A 15,781-nucleotide genomic window follows, 5' to 3' on the forward strand; every position below is an offset into this window, starting at 1 on the left:
AAGGGTCAGTATATACATTGATGGTAAGGGGTTGGTTTGGGGTCAACATTGAAGTGGTGGTGGGGAGATCATCTAATTTCATGAACCATTAAATGTTATCATTTTTTATGAAAATGTTGGTCTTAATTGCAAAGGGGTTAAAATTTAATAACAAAGTGATGGACAGCCATCTCAAAAGCTTTAACTAGCAAACTCACAAAAGAAGAAAAGCAAAAATTTAGCAGAAAATATAGTTTAAATTTCTCCAGCAAATATTGCACTAAGATATTTATTATGAAATTTATTTTTTCATGAGTCAAGAGGCATTTTCAATATAAAAAATCAGTTACTTTTCTTTTGGATCAGGATTTGACAGGAGATGGAGAAAGGGATTTAAATGAAGTACAGATCAATCAGGATTTGATTCAAATAGCTAACTGGGATACTGCTGTTTCAATTTAAATTGTTTCATTAACTGGTGCTGCCTAACCCACTGGTTATCTCAGTTTGTTTCTTATATTTTAAATAAAAAATATCTTTACTTTCTTCAGGTTTTCTTTTTGTATTTTTGGAATCCATTTGTTATTTTTGTAAAATGAATGTATAAAGTTTCTCTTTCGGATATTTTGATGAACTAGATTCCAAAAGTTATACACATGTACACTACTATAGCAGTAACTTACCATCGTATGTGGATAGAAAATGGCTTTTCACAACAAATCGCTCTGAGTTCTGGTCTGGAAACTGACCAGTTCGAGAAATAGGTGCATAAACCTCTGAACCATAATTTGTATAGTCCTTTATGAGGCTACGCCGTTCAAGTGTCCCTTCCACATTTCTTCTCCTAGCTGTTAATTTTCTTATTTCTAGAAAAAAGTCAAAATATTAAACTGAACACATTACACATTTTCCTATCATTTAAAATTTGATTGTTGGTAATGAGCTATTAAGAGATAAACTCAACACTTCTCATGTTAAAGCCAAAATCACTTTGAATTTATGAGCCCATTTGTGTTTAACAAATAATTTACTGTATAGGCCAGGCAGCATCTGTGGAAGAAAAGGGTTAATTTTTCAAGAATAAAGCCCTCTATCAGAAATTCTGACCTGAAAACTACTTTGGATTTTTATCTTTCATAATTCTCAAGAAGGGTCTCGCACAACAGCTCAATTTCTCTCCCACAGGTATTGCCTGACCTACTGAACTTTTCCAGCATTTTCTTTTTCATTTCAGATTTCTAGCATCTCAATTTTCATTGGCAATGTGGCCTTGTTCAACATCAGTCCCCACTGAGACTGAGTGTACAGCTGTTAAGATCTGAGATTTGGCTCACATTTTCTACTCTTCAAGAAAACAACCTATCAAAAAACAGAAGCAAACCTGGAAGGCAGAAAATTCTCGAATTATGTAGCTAATCCATGGATATACCAATCTGAAATATTAATTCTGACATAACATGACTAACTAATGATGACATTATATATAATGCTAGATGGGGATATTACCCAAAGATATTACAATCTGTACAAGTCACTTTCTTTTCTTAAAATGGGAAAAAGGATAGCAATGTAATCCAGCAACATGGGAATCAACACAGCTAAGAACTCTGTCACGATATGTTTTTCTCATCATTCCTCACATAATGTTAAACTGTGAACCAAATAAAAGTGTGACCTTTGATGTGCTCCAGTCTTATCTTCTTTATCGTTACTGATTTCTTCTTTTGTTGTTTGGACCATTCTATATCAATCCGTTTCACATTCATTTCCTGTTGCTTTGCTTCGCGTTGGTTTAACAAGCTCTTCAGAACATCTAATCGAATTTCTTGAAGCCTCAAGAAGTAGTAAAACATATATTTTGTAAAAATCATATTGCAAGCCTACCTTTTTAATCTCAGAAAATTACTGAAATATATTATATAGACGGTACAGGAACAGGGAATCCAAAGTCAAACATGCTACTTTTTCCTTTCGAATACATTTCCAACTCCCCTTTGAAAGGTACTTTCACTGCCTCTTTAGGTAACAAATTCCATATTGAATAAGCCTCTGCATATAAACATACCTTCCCTTGCGTACCTTTTACATAATTACCATAATTCTGTATCTATTCATTACAAATCCCTTGCCAATGAATGAGATGTTTTGGTGTATTCCATAGACAGCACATTATGCTCCTTCAATAAATTCTATGTTACAATATTTTATCCTTCTCTCATTCCAGTGAAGCACTTTACTGTATCACTGTGCTTTGCTTCTGGAACATTCTTCCAATATGTTACTGAGCTGATGTGCTATCTAATACAGCAATGAATCATTTAAATCAACAGATTTGCAGTTCTTCAAAACAAAATGTTCCTGGTTTTAAAAAAAAATCAAAGCCTTTAACAAACATAAGCTAATTTCACAAGAGCTTAAGAACATAAGAAATAGGAGCAGGAGTAGGCCATCCAGCCCATCGAGCCTGTTCCGCCATTCAGTAAGATCATGGCTGGTCTGACATTGAACTTATTTCCATCTATCTGTTTTTTCCCCATAACCCTTAATTCCTCTACTATGCAAAAATCTATCCAACCTTGTCTTAAATATATTTAGTGAGGTAGTCTCCAAAAAAAAAGTATCAAAACACACAGCCAAAGGACAGCCCTTGGATAAGACAGGCAATAGGAAAGGGTGCAAGAAGAGCTGTATTGGAAACATGCCTCCAGATGGGATGGGGTCGAGGGCAAAGGGAGGAACCTCTAATATATACAGGTACTGGACTATTTTTCAGGTATTGGGTAAGTGTTAGTATCATTAACTGCAGTGAAATAGTTTATCTAAGGGGATCAAAACAAACTAATACAGTTGCATTGAGAATATACAAACAATTGAAAGAAAATTTTAATGTAAAGTAAAAGACATCAAGGTCCCTAGGTCCTTGAGGGAAGTTAGTGTGGAAATAGCAGGGGCTCTGACAGAAATATTTCAAATGCCATTGGAAATGGAGGTGGTGCCAGAGGACTGGCGTATTGCTCATGTTGTTCCATTGTTTTAAAAGGGTTCTAAGAGTAAACCTTGCAATTACCGGCCTGTGAGTTTGACGTCAGTGGTGGGTAAATTGATGGAAAGTATTCTTAGAGATGGTATATATAATTATCTGGATAGACAGGGTCTGATTAGGAACAGTCAACATGGATTTGTGCATGGAAGGTCGTGCTTGACAAAACTTATTGAATTTTTTTGAAGAGGTTACTAGGAAAGTTGATGGGAAAGCAGTGGATGTTGTCTATATGGACTTCAGTAAGACCTTTGAAAAAGTTCCACACGGAAGGTTAGTTAGGAAGGTTCAATCGTTAGGCATTAATATCGAAGTAGTAAAATGGATTCAGCAGTGGCTGGATGGGAGACACCAGAGAGTAGTGGTGGATAACTGTGCGTCAGATTGAAGGACGGTGTATAGTGGTGTGCCTCAGGGATCTGTACTGGGTCCAATGTTGTTTGTCATATATATTAATGATCTGGATGATGGGCTGGTAAATTGGATTAGTAAGCATGCAGATGATACTAAGATAGGTGGAGTTGTGGATAATGAAGTCGGTTTTCAAAGCTTGCAGAGAGATTTAGACCACTTAGAAGATGGTCTGAAAGATAGCAGATGGAATTTAATGCTGATAAATGTGAGGTGCTACATTTTGGTAGGACTAATCAAAATAGGACATACATGGTAAATGGTAGGGCATTGAAGAATGCAGTAGAACAGAGGGATCTAGGAATAATGGTGCATAGTTCCCTGAAGGTGGAATCTCATGTGGATAGGGTGGTGAAGAAAGCTTTTGGTATGCTGGCCTTTATAAATCAGAGCATTGAGTATAGGAGTTGGGATGTAATGTTGAAATTGTATAAGGCATTGGTGAGGCCAAATTTGGAGTATCGTGTACAGTTCTGGTCACCGAATTATAGGAAAGATGTCAATAAGATTGAGAGAGTACAGAGGAGATTTACTAAAATGTTGCCTGGGTTTCATCTCCGAAGTTACAGAGAAAGGTTGAACAAGTTAGGTCTTTATTCTTTGGAGTGTAGAAGGTTGAGGGGGAACTTGATAGAGATATTTAAAATTATGAGGGGGATAGATAGAGTTGACGTGGATAGGCTTTTTCCATTGAGAGTGGGGGAGATTCAAACAAGAGGACAGGAGTTGAGAGTTAAAGGGCAGAAGTTTAGGGGTAACCTGAGGGGGAACTTCTTTACTCAGAGAGTGGTAGCTGTGTGGAACGAGCTTCCAGCAGAAGTGGTTAAGGCAGGTTTGATGTTGACATTTAAAGTTAAATTGGATAGATATATGGACAGAAAAGGAATGGAGGATTATGGGCCGAGTGCAGGTCAGTGGGACTAGATGAGAGTAAGAGCTTGGCACAGACTAGAAGGACTGAGATGGTCTGTTTCCATGCTGTAATTGTTATATGGTTATATCACTGATATTTAAATATTGAAGAAAAGGATGAAGGTGAATGTAAGAAACTTAAAGGTTAAGGAAATACAAAAGGCAAAGCAAAGTTACAAAATCAAATTATTAAAAGTATAAGCTTTTCAAGTATACACAAATGACAAAATTAAGGAAAGGATAAGTTCTTTAAAAGAACTGTTTATTATAAATATATGGCACTTCAAAGCAGCATGTGCCAAAGTCATTATGAAAGAAATGTTGACACTGAGCCACACTATGAGGTGTTAGGGCAGATGATTAGTCAAAAAGAAAAGGTAGTAAGTAGACTCTTAAAACTACAAAAGAAATTTAGGGAGGTAGGGAATTTCACAACAAGGATAAGCAAGTAAACACACTTGCAGAGAAATTGCAGAATCCTTTTTGGAACCAGAGGGAAGAGATGCGGGCAAGAAGAAGGGGCAAAAGGCAAGCCGAATGGGAAAAGAAGAAAGAGAGAGAGGAGAAATTACAAGACAGAGAAACCAATGTTCATGCCACCAGGCTGGAAGTTATCCAGATGGAATATGAGGTGTTGCTTTCTAAACCCGAGAATGGCATCAATGTGACAGTAGAGGAGGCCGTGGACTGAAATATTGGAATAAGAATGGAAAGCTGAACTGAAAGGGGAGATCCCACCGTTTGTGGTGGAATGAGCAAAGGTGCTCAGCAAAGCAGTTGGCCACTCTACATCAGGTCTCACTAAAGTGGAGGTGATCACACCCAAAATAAATGTTGCAAAGTAGGAAACCTGGTAGTTAATGTGCTTTCCGTAAAGTCCTATGATCAGTAATGAAATACTGTAAGTGGACAACTATTTAAAAATATTATCTGTAGGATAAGCATTGGGCAAAACAGCAAGAGAATTCCCTGGTTCTATTCAGATTTATATTGTGAGACTGTTTGTGCCCTCCTGCGAGGCCAGACAAAACGCAAGACAAGTGACTGTCCACATCTCCTTCAATAGCAGACTGAGGTACTAATCTACGGAAAATTCAGTTAGAATCTTCTAATTCCCAAGTTGCTACAGCCTTTTATCTACTGTTTGATCCCAATTAAAATACATTGTTACCTGTCTATTGTATTGTGCTCAGCTGAACAGTTGTTTTACAAACAAGTCCAAGGCAAAACTGCATTTTTTTAACATACACAATTTGCTTATTCGAATGAAATTCTTCCAGAGCATTTAATTTTATCATTGAGTTTTACTGCCTACTTTTCAATTTCTTGCTCCCGGAATGCCCACTCATTTCTCTCAATCTCTTCCATCATCTTCTTCCTTTTCTCAAGTTGCCTGCGATCATTCAGTGAAGGTAGAGAAGCTTCCCAAGCCCGCTTTTCTCGTGCACGTTCTATCATTTCCACTTCCGCTAAGCCTGCTGGTAAACCTCGGCCTCCAGTCACATGGAAGAAATGGAATAGTTAAGGAATTGAGATAGTGTCCGGAATATGCTTTAAGAAAAACTCAGTTTTACTTTTGCATTCTAATGGTGTCGCAATGGTGATGTGCCTGCAAACCAGATGAAGGCTCATCATAGTGCTGACATGCCCACAACAATGAAACCGTTAAAGTATCCCATTGGCACATGGCTTGATGCAATGGCTGCTTTTAAGAGCTGAAATTTTAGTTTTACAGGGTTACTTTATCCGTATATACATTTTTGCTTAGTTAGATTTTTTCTCAGGGGAAGAAACAATTTAGGGGAATTATTTTTATTAATTTTATTTTAATTGCAAGTCAAAGCAGAGCATGGAGTACATAATTGAGCACTTTTGAGCATTACTTTAAGTGTGATTAGATTAATAATTTACTAAATATTCTTCCATGTTTACATACGACTCACCAAATTTCAATGCAGCAAGTGTGAGGAGCTCAGGAGCTGATCCAGGACGTACAACGTATTCTGGAGAGTATGGGTCAGTTTGTGTTTCGCTGTCCCTGTAATCTGTCTGCACCCCTACTGTCTGCCTGGATGGAGTCCGAAAATCAAAATCCTCATCATCTGTCAGACAGTCATCCCTGAAATAAATTGGCACAGAATAAATTTTGGAATAGAAATACAAAAGGAAGCAAAATTACCTCCAGAATTTCAACTTTATTAGGGCATGTAAATAAATCCAAGATGAAACCATGCTTTACAGTGGCTGTTTAGATGTAAATTGCTCGGGTAAGTTTTTCCACAATCCAACAAAAAAAAGTAAGTACTGTTCACAGCCTCAAGCTATTCAAAATAAGTTTGGGAAGATATTTATGCTGAATTATAGCAGCCATTTACTTGCAAACTGTAATTAAATAAATGATCAGATAAGAACTTATTTAAACCATGAATAATACTGGCTGATATAAACTTCAAGCAGGATATGGAAGTAACTCCCTTCTCAGCTTTGAACAGCGTTTCAGATTGACTTCGACTAAAAGGGCTTTAAACCTTCTGGTTTAAGATGCTGCTACAGAAGTTGGGTGACAGGTGATTCCTAAAGCAAGAAATATGACTAAATACTTCATTAATAACACTTTCTCTGTGGTAAATTGTGGTAAACTATCACTGCAAACAATGAAGAGGTGAGTGAAGGAAAGGTCGACTCAAAGGTCGAGGCTTGCGGGTGCAATACAAAGTCAGAGCATGGCATATTCAAGCAGAAGTGGTCGGAGCAAGATCGAGGCATGTTTGAGATGGAATTGGAGTCGGAGATGGAGTTGGAGCGAATGAATTGGAGAGGAGTCAGAGCTGAGGAATTTCGGATCCCAGCCACCTAAACCAGATCAATTGGATCAGTTGGATCAATCTAGGCACCGGAGGAGAGAGTAGGACCGATTCTGCATGCTCTTCCGTGATGTTTACTCCTCTCTCGGTGAGATTGAGAGAGATTTGCCCCACTGTGTGATGAACTGAGGCTGAGGCTCAGATGCTCCGGGCTGGAGATTTATGGATTCAATTTCATTCCAAATGCTGTTGCCTGCTTTTATTGTTTGTGTGATTTGTTGTAGTCTCTCTCTCTCTCCCCCCCTCCCTCCTTCCCTCCCACCCCGTCTCACACAATCATGACCCCAGAAAACTGGTCCTCCTATTTTTACCACATGCAAGCTCAATGTGCCTTGTTAGTTGTATTTCACTGCTACATGTGTGATTCCCACAAGATTTATCGTTTCTCCAGTGTAAGTTCTTAGTTGGATACCTGTAGGCTTCACTTTAGTATCTTTGAAATGCGATGCAAGATCATTTTGTGGAATTACTGAAAGAGCTGAGCAAGTATCCAATTCTATTTTAATTAATTTGCTATTCACTTCTGGTGTATGCCATATTGCTTATCTCTTGTTAGTTTTCACATATTAACATCTCATGGCAACCTAATCCTGTGCCACTCTCATTATTATCAGGGTTTTCATCAACAGCATGCAGATTAGTGCTCTTGTTGAAACTGCAACTTGACTTTTTTTAAATGTTTTTCTCTTCCTTGTGCAGTCATTTATTTTTGTTTTCTGTCTGATATGCTCTTTATATGTGTCTTTGTTGCATTTTCTGCAAGTTTCGCCTTGAAACCTGCATTGGTCTGCCACAATGGTGACACAATCTGTTTAACCAGGCAGGTTTCTGTTTATACGTTACAATTTTGTTCACGCTACTTTCATTGCTGACTGGAACACTGTCTGCATCGCTGACTGGAACACTGTCTGCATCACTGTCTGCCTTTTCCACTGATACAGCAATTTCAAATGCTTGTTTAAATTGTATAAAGTGCTTCAGTTAAGATCCAATTTTGAATACTTTCTTGTAAGATTCCATGAACTAGACAATCTCTCAGAGCATCATCAAACCCATCACTGAACTGAATACTCAGGCAATCTCTACAATTCAACAACATATGCTGAACTGGATTCTCCTTCCTTTTGATTCTGCTTATGAAACACAAATGTCCTGCAATCAACAATGGTTTCGGTTCTAAACGTTCCTGCATTACTTTCACGATATCAGCAAAGCTCATTTCAGCTGCTTTGGTTGGAACAGACAAACTTCTAAGCAAACTATACGCTCTTCCACCCAATGCATTCACCAAATTGGCACTCGTTTCTCCTTAGCTGTTTCATTTGCTTTAAAATACTGCTCAATATTGCTTAGTATACAACAACTAGTTATCTCTTGTGCAACTAAATGCACCTATCTTTCTGATGTATTTCTGCTTTTTTTTAAATTAATGATTATTATCTGGTACTCATAATTTATGAACCAGTGAATTTGTCTGCTTTCTGCCTTTTTTATACTCAATTGTATCGCTGCACTTTTATTTTAATTCAAGCGTCTCGCTGTGTTTCAACAGGTAGGTAGTCGTTTCAGCTTTGTTTAAAACTTCCTTGTCACCACTGTTATGTCTTGAAGCTTCAAAACATAAAACTAATCAAAATAAAAACACAGAGCCAGGAATAACGTGCCTAACTTTGTTTTTACTTTAAGCAAGGCATGCATGTATGATGCAGTGGCATTATGATGTATGCAATTCACATTCATGTACATATAATCTGTAATAAATTATTCAAACCAACAATGCTTAACCAAATATATTTACAATATTATTCAATTATTACTGAAGTATTAAATACACATCAATACTGTCTGTTCTTGAGGCCCTGTTGTTTCTTCAGTTGGGATAACGCCTTTAAACATTATGAGTGATGACAACATTGGACCATAAAGGCTGCTGTGAAATGGAATCAAGAAAGATCACACCAAGGAGAGAGTCCTGGTTGAGGAGGTCTTCATAGTGTTCCTTACAGAGGTGTTAATTGTTCTTTGATCTCAATTTGATGGGGCATTTGGGTTTGGGTTATAAATAGTATATACAAATAGTTTTGAGGATGCTGAAGAACCCACGGAGATCAGAGTCAATAGTAAGTTTCTGAACCTAACCACTTTCCATCCACCATTTGGTCTTTAGATAACAGGTTTTCAAAGGGAACTGTTTCAAAAGTGTTGGTTATGACAAAACTGTGCACTTAAAATCTTTGTCAGGAAAGGAACTCCATGGAGTTACTTTTCATAAACTGCTGGTCTTTTCAGAAAATTATTTTATCACCATATTGTGAAAATCATTCAGGAACATCAGTTTTTCACACTCTGGGTACAAACTAAGATTTTTTCAAGGTTGGAGTAGAAATCATTCTTGGCCTCATCCAAAGCTTCCAGAGTTGGGTGAATGCACCGTTGACCACTGCTGGTGTATTCTGTGTTAAAATGAGCCAGTTATAGGCCCTTTGCAGTTCCACAATGAGAGTCACATAGATATGGGTCTAGCTTATTCTTGATGGCAGAGGTCACTTCTTGATAACAACATTCTTCTTCTGGTTTACGTCTTCAGAGGAAAATATGCCCATTACTTTGCTCCTTAAATTGGTCATCCTCTCTCTATGATATCTCACTCAGGATAGAAGCACGACTAGCAATGCTAAACCTGAGTTGGGATAGGAGAGCAATGTTCAGATCCATCGATAAGCTGAGCAGCCTGCAGTTGCCTCATTTATTAGTCTTCCTTAAAAAGTGATATTCTGTGTATTATAACCCTGTGTCCTTTAGCACCAGCAATATGATTCCAATTAAAATGAAAGTGCTGGTTCCAAATCAAGCAATATTTCACATATAATGAAATATCCTAATGCTATTAAAATGTATATGGATTATTTTAAAATGCCTGATAAAATTAAACACAAGAATTTTTAAAAATACTTCTTAAATACTTGCAATAATCACTTAGGACAATTTCAAAGTACCAGAATACAATGTACAAATAACCAAATTGTTCATACGTGCAAAAAATTATCCTTGCAGACACATAAAAATTACCTCTTGAAACATTCCATTATGATTTAATTATATTATAATGTATATTAGAGCAAGGAGATCAATTCTATTAAATTTCAAATTAAATGCAATTAAATAAACCCTTCAAATTCCTGGTTAACATAATGAAGCCCAGATTTAATATAGCAGTTTCAGAATTAAACAAATTAAATAGCTTCTTAAATGTACAAGTTTTTAATACTTAAGTGTTTAATTATTACTGTTTATTATAGCTACCATGAACTAGTTGAACCTGTTTAATCTCTCATGATTGTGACTCGAATAAAGACGGTCTTAAAAAGATAGTGGGAAGGTGCATAACTACTAAACATTTAATAAATAAATCTTCAATGAAATAAGGTTACAGAATAGCCTACATGCCTGCTGACGTTCCCATAATATGACTCCTGGAGTTCACCAGCAATGAAATGATACCTACCATACTCAATGACTTACAGTCGTGGAAAAGAAGTAACTGCTATTTTCAAACGTGCAACAAAATCTAACTTACATTTGGTTGCATCAAGTCCTCAGCAAATATACTGAACATGTCACATACTACAGCACCGTGTATTTTTTCCAGTCCTTAAGCAAAGGCCAATTTAAATTCTTCCTCAGTATTACATACTGACCATAAGAAATTTCAATGAAGCAGACCTTCAAATGCTGATTAAGGTTACCATGAAAACTAGGAGGCCCAGAAGGCACAAAAGTAAGGACATGTTCGGCACAGCTTTGTGGGCCAAAGGTTTTCTATGTTTCTAAGTTCAAGAAAATGTATCAGAGGAAATTGTGTTCAGGATAGCAAATAGAAGAATGATACCTATAGGTCTGATAATGTAAAAAAGTTTAAACTTCATAAGGGCAATGTTATAATAGTCATGGGAGATTTTAACATGCAGGTCGATTGGGAAAATCAGGTTGGTAATGGATCTCACGAGAGTGAGTTTGTTGAATGCTTTTTAGAGCAGTTTATTGTTGAGCCTGAGGAATCGGCTATAATGGATTGGGCGTTATGTATTGAACTGGAGGCAATTAGGGAGCTTAAGGTAAAAGAACCCTTAGGAACCATTGATCACAATATGAGTTCAACTTGAAATTTGATAGGGAGAAGGTAAAGTATTTCACTGGAGTAAAGGAAATTACAGTGGTATGAAAGAGGAGTTAGCCAAAGTAAATTGGAAGGAGCTGCGGGCAAGGATGTCAGCAGAGCAGCAATGGCATGCTCTTCTGGGAAAAATGAGGAAGGTGCAGGACATGTGTATTCCAAAAGTGAAGAAATACTCAAATGACAAAATATTATAACCGTGGCTGACAAGGAAAGTCAAAGCTAATGTAAAAACAAAAGAGAGGGCATACAACAAAGCAAAAATTAGTGGGAAGATAGAGGATTGGGAATTTTTAAAAAACCTACAGAGAGCCACTAGAAGAATCATGAGAAGGGAAAAGATGAAATATGAAAGCAAGCTAGCAAATAATATCAAAGTGGATAGTAAAAGCTTTTTCAAGTATGTAAAAAATAAAAAGGAGATGAGCACGCAAACACGAGGAATTCTGCAAATGTTGGAAATTCAAGCAACACACATCAAAGTTGCTGGTGAACGCAGCAGGCCAGGCAGCATCTCTAGGAAGAGGTACAGTTGACGTTTCAGGCCGAGACTCTTCGTCAGGACTGAGATGAGAGTGGATAAAGGACTACTAGAAAACGAGGCAGGAGAAATAACAACAGGGGACAAGGAGATGGCAGATGAACTAAATGAGTATTTTGCATCAGTCTTCATCGTGGAAGATACTAGCAGCGTGCCAGATGTTATAGTGTGTAAAGGAAGAGAAGTGGGTGCAGTTACTATTACAAGGGAGAAGGTGCTCAAAAAGCTGAAATACCTAAAATTACATAAGTCACCCTGACCAGATGAACTACACCCTAGGGTTCTGAAGGAGGTAGCGTTAGAGATTGTGGCGGCATTAAAAATAATCTTTCAAAAATCAATGGACTCTGGCATGGTGTCAGAGGACTGGAAAAATGCAAATGTCACTCCTCTCTTTAAGAAAGGAGGAAGGCAGAGATTACAAGTAGGATAGATAAAGGGATGTATATTTGGACTTTCAGAAGGCCTTTGACAAGGTGCCACACATGAGGCTGCTTACCAAGTTAAGAGCCCGTGGTATTACAGGACAGTTACTAAGATAGTTAGAGACTGGCTGATTGGAAGAAGGCAGCGAGTGGGAATAAATGGATCCTTGTCTGGTTGGCTGCCAGTGACTAGCAGTGTTCTGCAGGGGGCAGTGTTGGGACCACTTCTTTTTATGCTGTATATATTGGTGGAGGGGCATGTAGTGTTGAGGAAACAGGTATGGTGCAGAAGGACTTAGACAGATTAGGAGAATGGGCAAGAAAGTGGCAAATGAAATATAATGTTGGAAAATGCATGTTCATGCACTTTGGTAGTAGAAATAAATGTGCGGACTATTTTCTTAGTGGGGAGAAAATCTAAAAGTCTTAAGTGCAAAGGGACGTGGGAGTCCTTGTGCAGAACACCCTAAAGGTTAACTTGCAGGTTGAGTCGGTGGTGAGGAAGGCAAATGCAATGTTAGCATTCATTTCAAGGGGTCTATAATACAAAAGCAAGGATGTGATGCTGAGGCTTTATAAGGCACTGGTGAGGCCCCGCCTTGAGTATTGTGTACAATTTTGGGCTCCTCATCTTAGAAGAGATGTTCTGGCATTGGAGAGGGTCCAGACGAGGTTCACAAGAATGATTCCAGGAATAAAAGGGTTATTATATGAGGAACGTTTGATGGCTCTGGGTCTGTAATTGCTGGAATTTAGAAGGGTGAGGGGGGATATCTTTAAAACCTTTCGAAAGTTGAAAGGACTCAGAGCAGACATGGAAATGATGTTTTCCAGGGTGGGAGAGTCTAGGACAAGAGGCCACAGCCTCAGGATAGAGGGGCATCCATTCAAAACAGAGATGTGGAGAAATTTCTTCAGCCGAAGGTGGTGAATTTGAGGAATTTGTTGCCACATGCAGCTGTGGAGGCCAGGTCATTGGGTGTATTTAAGGTAGAGATTGATAGGTTCTTGATTGGACATGGTATCAAAGGTTACAGGGAGAAGGCCGGGAAATGGGGTTGAGGAGGGAAAAAATGGATCGGCCATGATTAAATGATGGAGCAGACTTGATGGGCCAAATGGCCTAATTCTGCTCCTTTGTCTTATGGTGTTATGGTCTTATAAAAGGGTGAGGATGCACAAGTACCTGAACAGAGTCCATTTACTAATAAATGCACTCATCAGTTGTCTTATATACCACATCCTGTGTACTGTGCTCAGTTCTGGTCGCCTCACTACAGGAAGGATGTGGAAGCCATAAAGGGTGCAGAGGAGATATACAAGGATATTGCCTGGATTGGGGAGCATGCCTTACTGTACATAAAAACCAATTTAACAAGGGATGCATAAATTCTGTACTACAAATTAATTGATACTTCTCCTGTGCCCAAGAGCATGATGTGCATGTTAACACGTGATCAAATTTTAAAATATAGTAAGGTGATATACAAGTTACCAAAAAGAATCTACAACAGTTTTTATCCAGAAATACATTTTTCAAAACACTGAATCAATGCTATCCATTGAATTTTCAAAAAGTACTTGGTTCTCAAGCACAATCAAACAATCTAATATTATGAAATGCGGTTTATAAATGCAAATATCGATCTTACATTTAAAATTTTCTTTTCAATGTATTTACCTTCATCAGCAGTTATGTACACACATTAAAAATTCAACTAATTCAGTTACTTTCTTTTCTACCAACTTCTTCAAACAAAAGTAAAAGGTTATCAAAGCAACATATCATATCAAACAAATCAGTAGTCTGCATAAACGGTTATTATGAACTTACTTGGACATTTCCAGAATTACATTCACAGGCAACTGTTGTACAAAAGGAATAATAGGTCTGTAATCCAAATAGAATATAAAAAATCATTAAAAATTTAATATAAGATTGCTATAGTGAACCAAAATTTATTAACAACCTAAAGACAAAATACTTTAGAAAGATTTCAGTCCTCCTTCTTCAAGTCTCAACTGGTGCTTCCATCAAATTCACTTTCTCAGTTCTGGGAACACAAAGGATTGCTTGCTGACATGTGTCAACTCTACTAATGCTTCCAAGTGACAAAAATACCAAGTTAAATGGTACTAGTCTGTTGGGGATTTGCTGACCATCTCTAAAAGAATGAGTTTACAATCAATAGTTTAAAATTTGTTTATGAGAAATTCCATGCCTGAAATTCTCCATTCTCAGCAATCTCACTTTTACAAAATAGCAGACACCGCTCCATCCAATGATAATTTAGTGTGTGTGGTGGACATAAATTTTGAAGTGCATATACATAGCTTTATTCTTAATATTGTAAAATTTTGGTTGCATGATCAACCACTGTCATAATGTTGAAAAGAATCAAGGATCTTGGACTGAAAAAGTTCTAAGATGTAGAGATGACCTTCTTCAGATTAAACTAAAAAAATCATTGAAAAACATTCATTGGAAACTACATGATATGTTCAATTTAATACCCTTACAACCAGCTACATAAGAGAAAGCTGTCATAGCAAATGGTAGGCAGGATTTGAGCCAAAAATCCCTTAATTAATGGATTAGAGAGTATAAGCGCTCTTGAAACAGCAGGTTGATTACACTAAGGTGTGAACAAATACTGGAGATGAAACAACATGAAATGCCACAGATAGCAGAATGTGTAACTATAAAATGCTAAAAGCAGTACAGCACTGACAGAATTTAAACTTTTAATTAATCCTTAAATTGTTCAAATTATTTCCTCAATTTTATAGTTACCACTTGTAGTGAAGAAAAACCTGGCAAATTTATTACTAATTGATTACATGATAGAAGATTATTACCCACATTAAGATATGATGTTAGAAAGTTTTGGTACATGTATTTTAGCGGAATTTTTTTAAATTCTCATTTCATAGAACAGTATCATATAGAAACAGGCCCTTCAGCCAACTATTCTGTGCTGTGATACCACTTTAAACTGATCCCATCCCCTCACACACAGTCTCTATCCTTCCATTTTCTGTCTCTACATGTGCCTGTCTAAATTCTTCTTCAATGTTGTCATCATATCTTCTTCCATCACATCCCCTGGCACAGTGAGTGGAAAGTTCCAGCCATCTACCACTCCCTGTAAAAAAAATCCTCTAAATATGCCTCAAAATTACACCATCTAGTACTTAATATTGCCACCGAGGGCGGAAAAAAAAAGATTCTGATTACCTACCTGTCTATGTCTCTCATTATTTTATATACTTCTTTCATGTTGCCCTTCACAGTCCAAAATGTCATTGAAAACAGTCCAAGTTTGTCCAACATCTCCTAATAGGAAATACTCTTCGATCCAGGCAATGTCCTTGTGAACCACCCTGTACTGTATCTTTTGCATCCTTCCTGTACTGTGATGACCAGAATGGCAT

At 37.4% G+C, this 15,781-nt stretch overlaps 1 protein-coding gene across 1 annotated transcript in view; it reads right to left on the reverse strand.

Moving 5' to 3' along the window:
• Positions 1–15,781, reverse strand: part of cfap91 (cilia and flagella associated protein 91) — a 75,242-nt gene that overhangs the window by 33,851 nt on the left and 25,610 nt on the right. The window contains exons 6-10 of the mRNA XM_072260293.1: positions 14,181–14,237; positions 6,286–6,461; positions 5,658–5,835; positions 1,655–1,812; positions 663–845 (exon numbers count right to left, since the gene is read on the reverse strand). Of these exons, the coding sequence (XP_072116394.1) occupies positions 663–845; positions 1,655–1,812; positions 5,658–5,835; positions 6,286–6,461; positions 14,181–14,237 (752 nt within the window). The remainder of the gene's footprint in view (positions 1–662; positions 846–1,654; positions 1,813–5,657; positions 5,836–6,285; positions 6,462–14,180; positions 14,238–15,781) is intronic.

The sequence above is a fragment of the Mobula birostris genome, chromosome 6 (assembly GCF_030028105.1).
Source record: "Mobula birostris isolate sMobBir1 chromosome 6, sMobBir1.hap1, whole genome shotgun sequence".
Taxonomy (NCBI): domain Eukaryota; kingdom Metazoa; phylum Chordata; class Chondrichthyes; order Myliobatiformes; family Myliobatidae; genus Mobula; species Mobula birostris.